Source organism: Benincasa hispida, chromosome 2 (assembly GCF_009727055.1).
Source record: "Benincasa hispida cultivar B227 chromosome 2, ASM972705v1, whole genome shotgun sequence".
NCBI lineage: Eukaryota > Viridiplantae > Streptophyta > Magnoliopsida > Cucurbitales > Cucurbitaceae > Benincasa > Benincasa hispida.
The window spans coordinates 26,129,709-26,134,281 of record NC_052350.1 but is presented as its reverse complement, the minus strand read 5'-3'; the positions used below and the strand labels follow the sequence as shown (position 1 = coordinate 26,134,281).

The 4,573-nt window shown below is 30.4% G+C and overlaps 1 protein-coding gene across 1 annotated transcript; it reads left to right on the top strand.

The window, feature by feature from the left end:
- The first annotated feature begins 310 nt into the window (after nucleotides 1–310).
- LOC120071772 lies at nucleotides 311–1,184 on the top strand. Its single transcript, XM_039024156.1, has one exon. The coding sequence runs from the start codon at nucleotides 444–446 to the stop codon at nucleotides 1,020–1,022; it is 579 nt and encodes a 192-aa protein (XP_038880084.1). The 5' UTR covers nucleotides 311–443; the 3' UTR covers nucleotides 1,023–1,184.
- The last annotated feature ends 3,389 nt before the right edge of the window (nucleotides 1,185–4,573 follow it).

Below are 4,573 nucleotides of genomic sequence, written 5' to 3'. Positions count from 1 at the left end.
GATACAACTCCTACGAGTGTAAATGGATATTTTTCCTGTTATTTTAAGAACAATGATTAGGTACAACTTCTAGGTCTTGTGCTTCCCAAATCTCCACCACACACACAAAAAAAAGAAAAAAATTATTTTTTTAATAAATAAAAATACCACGTGGCAATATTTTATTGAATTATATTTGAGATGCACCATGAAAGATAGATGCATCCAAGACGGCATCCAACTTTTGGTCTATTTTGTAATCACTCAAAAGTTGAAAAAACAGTAATCCATCGCCGTCGGGTCATCCGACTTTGTTTCTGTCTATAAAGAAATCTGGAAGGAGAGATGATTATTACCAACTCCAAACCAAAACCAAACCCCTTCATATTTATTAAAAACATATAGTCTTCTTCTCCTTCTTTCTTCTCTATCTCTCCCCAAATAAAACAAAATTCACTACTCAAATGTTTCTAAGAGCCTCCATTTCCAACACCAAAAAATTCTTCAAGAAAACCTTATGCAACTTCAAATCCTTCTTTTCCAATAGCTACCATAGGCTCCCCGAGGCGGCGCCGCCCTTCCTCGCCGTCTCGGAAATGGACAAAGATTCAACCTTTCATTTCATTCCATCCCAACAAGAGGTGCAAAATGGAAGCTTTATGAAGAATAACAATCCCAATGCTGCACTTCATTTTTCGAAGAACACGATGGACCAAACCCGGAAGGAAAGAGTTGAGAAAAATGAAGATGGCATCAAAATTGAAGCTACCCATCAAAGGAAAACGCAAGAAAATTTGGAATGTTGTAGTTGGAAGAGAAGAATGTGTTTGGTTGCCAAGAAACTGAAAGAGTTGGAAAAGGTAGATGCTAGAAATGTGGATCATGCTATGGATATTCAAGAAGTTCTTCATTACTATTCTCGTCTCACTTCTCCAACATTTCTTGAGATTGTGGATAAATTCTTCGTGGACATTTTTGCTGAATTTAATTCTGCCCATTCCTCTTCCAAACCATCTCACTTCACTCGGATTCACGAGAATTGAATTAAATCTTTGATTCCGAAGTCGATAAAAACTTGCTTGATCCTTTTTTCCAGGATTGTAATCCAAATTTGATTGCGTGTGTATTTATGTTATTATGATTCATAAATTTTAGTTTAATTTGAATGGTTATGAATCAATAATACATTATTGATTATTGAATCATTTTGAGTGTGGTTTTGTTTTAAATGAGTGTATTTAATTAATTCATATCATCTTTTTTTTAAAAAGTATTTTTTTGGGGGTTTGGAAATCAAGGTTGCTGTCGGCACCTAATCCGGAGGGTGAAATAATGGATGTGCTTTTATTTTTCTAAGGAACCCAATTGGATTAGAGGTATAAGCCTTGGATTCTAAGTAATGTCTTAGATAATAGTTTTTCTTTTTAAAATGAAATTGTTTATGCTACGAGTATTTTGAGAATAAAGTGTTTGGTAATGAGTGTTTTTAAATAAAAAAAAAATAAACCAACTTATTATTAGTAAATATAGCCAAACGTCACTATCTATTAGTAATAAATCACGATAAACAATTGTCTGATAGATGTTTATCGTTGTCGGTCTATCACTGATAGACAATGAGTGACATTTTGTTATACTTGAAAAGTATTTTATTGTTTGATTATTCGATAATATCAATAAAATAAAATGAAGTTTATCCAAATCACAATTGAATAGGAGAGAATCCTTTTCTTTTTTTCTTTTTCTTTTTTGAAATGATAATGAATACTAATTAAAAGTTGACCAAAAGGAATTTAATTTGATGTGAATCATAATAAGAAAGGAAAATCGAATCCGATGAATAATTAGAAGAAAAAAAGGGGACATGAGATGGTATTATAATGTCTCCAAAAGTGTGTTTATAGGTCAAAATGGGAGGAAGAAGGGGTGGATCAAAATTCAGGCAAATCTTTGAACAATCATTTCCACGCCTAAGAATTACTATTGGGCTGGGCCTTTTGGTGTTATTATCGATCCATTGGCAAAGTCCAATCTACTCGGCCCAGCTTTTTATGTACTGCCTTGACCATCTTTTTTCTTTTCTTTTCTTTTCTTTTTTCCTTTTATTTCTTTTCAAAATCCTAGCTAGCAAAATAGTATTTCTTTTTCTTTTTTTATATTTATTTTTGGTTAAAAATCATTTCTGAATCCTCGATTTAAGACATGTTTGAGAGTGATTTTAAAATTATTAAAATTACTTTTGTTAGGTTTAAATCACTCTTAAATAAACATATCTTTAATTATTAAATTTAATGTTTAATTTTATACTTTTAAACGTATTTATCATCTTATTGAATAATTAAAAATAATTTTTGAGTGATTTTGAAAATGATGAAAATAATTTTGACCATTTTAGAATCGTTCCTAAACATGCCTTAATGCTTAAAAATTGGTATGTAATAATTTAGTCCATATACTTTTAGATTTTTAATAATTTAGTTCTTAAACTTAGTACGAGAATTTAGTATCTATACTTTCAAATTTGTAACGATTTATTTTCTATCATGAAAAATTTCATCAAACATAATTGTCAATTTTGATTATGTAACGACTTAGTCTCCATAATGTATAAGCAAACTTGACACTCAACTATTTTATTGATCTACATGTGTAAGAAAATTTTAAATCTTAATAGTATTTTTTTACAATAGGGACTAAATCATTACAAATGGTGGAGTATAATTACCAAATATTAATATTTATTAAAGTTTAATGACTAAATTGTCATGAGTTTAGAAGTACACAGTAACTAAGTCGTTAAAAACTCACATTAAGGGACTAAATTATTGATTTCAAGTTTAGAGACCAAAAGTAATTTTCAAATTTCTTGTTCATCAAATTGAACATTAAACTTAAATGAGTGATTCGTCACATTAAAAAAATTTGAAAAGAAAAAAAAAAAAAAACTCAAAATCAAGCTACATGTAGAAATGCCTAATATCCAATAATGAAACCATTGAAACTTGGTGACAGGGTCTAAGAATGTAAAAATGGTTATATACTTAATAATAGAATTAAAATACATCTAAGACACCTAGAAGAGTTTACATACTAATTAAAATATATCTAAAGTAACATGTCTAATCATAAGAATACTCATACCTAGAATTCATTCCTGTTCAAATCTATAAGTAGATATGACGTATGTTATCATAGTAGATGGAGACATAGAGGAATGTTAAAATCATGCGATGCTGAATTCATATAGTATATACTGAGCGGAGAATAAAGTCATCCATTAATTGATTCATAATTTATATATATATTTTTAAAATAATAGATGTATATTTAGTTCGTCTCGCCAGAGCGTTTCTCGATTTCTATTGTATTAAGAAAGATAAAAAGTAGGAGAAGATGGAGTTTTGGTAGAGGAAATTAAACCATGTTTTAAAGCAAATTAAATGTGAAAAATGGTGCAAATGTGCAAAAGAGATGTCAATTTGAAAAGGTCCAACACACACTATAACACTGCACACAAACACAACCAACAAAAGAAGGGGGAAAAGAATAAAAAAGAAACATAAAAATAAGGTAGACAGTAGACAAGTTGGGAAAGTTGTGAAAGAAATAGAAACCAAAAATGTTGGACTATGTTGGGGAAGTTGATTTGAAGTTTTGGTTGTGTTTTAAAAAGAACAACGTTGTTCCCAAAAGATGCTCTAATGAGTATTCACTGAGATTCCCACAAGATGGGGACGAACAACCACTACAAAAGTTATCACACACACTAACTAGGCTTCCTACTGCTACAATTTCATTCCCTTTCACTTTACCAACAGTGTTATTGTGCATTCAATCATATATTCTTTCTTAATACAACTCTCTTTAGACTGCGACAACGTACGTAGTATCAGCTTTATATCGTTAGATATGTGAGAGAGAAACTACAATAATAGAACTCAATTTTTTTCTTCATTAGAATTCGACATGTGAGATGAGCGAATTTGAACTTTAAACTTTTTATCAAGAATACACATTTTATGTTAATTGAGCTATGTTCTTCTGTTATTTATATATTTTGTTATACTTTTTGTTATTCTGTTAGAAATGCAACAATAAGTTGTTAGTAGTGAGCCCATTATATATAGGAGATGTAATCTTCTATTAATTAGATGAGTGAATAAAATCCTTTCCCCTATTTACACTTGTTATGGTACCAGAACGATTTTTTTCTCACTCATTTGCAATTTTTCTTCCAACTTTCTTCAATTTTTCTCGACTTCATTCCAGTTGATTCTTCTATTTTTTTTCTTGAATATATATTTTTTTTATTTTCTTTGGTTCTCCATGACCGATGGTTCTTCGAAGATCTCTGCTCCAGTTCTTCAACCGCTCCTGCTACAATATTGTCAACTACATGTGCCCTAGAATTAATTGATTTTGGAGTTCAATTGAATCAATATGTTGTTCATCACTCAATTACACCAATTAATGCTCTTGTAAATCAACCTCTCATTGGCGCCAACAATTACATTTCATGGAGTAAAGCTATGCTCTTTGCTCCGTCAGGGAAAAATAAGGTTGATTTCATCAATGGCTCAATCTCTAAACCACC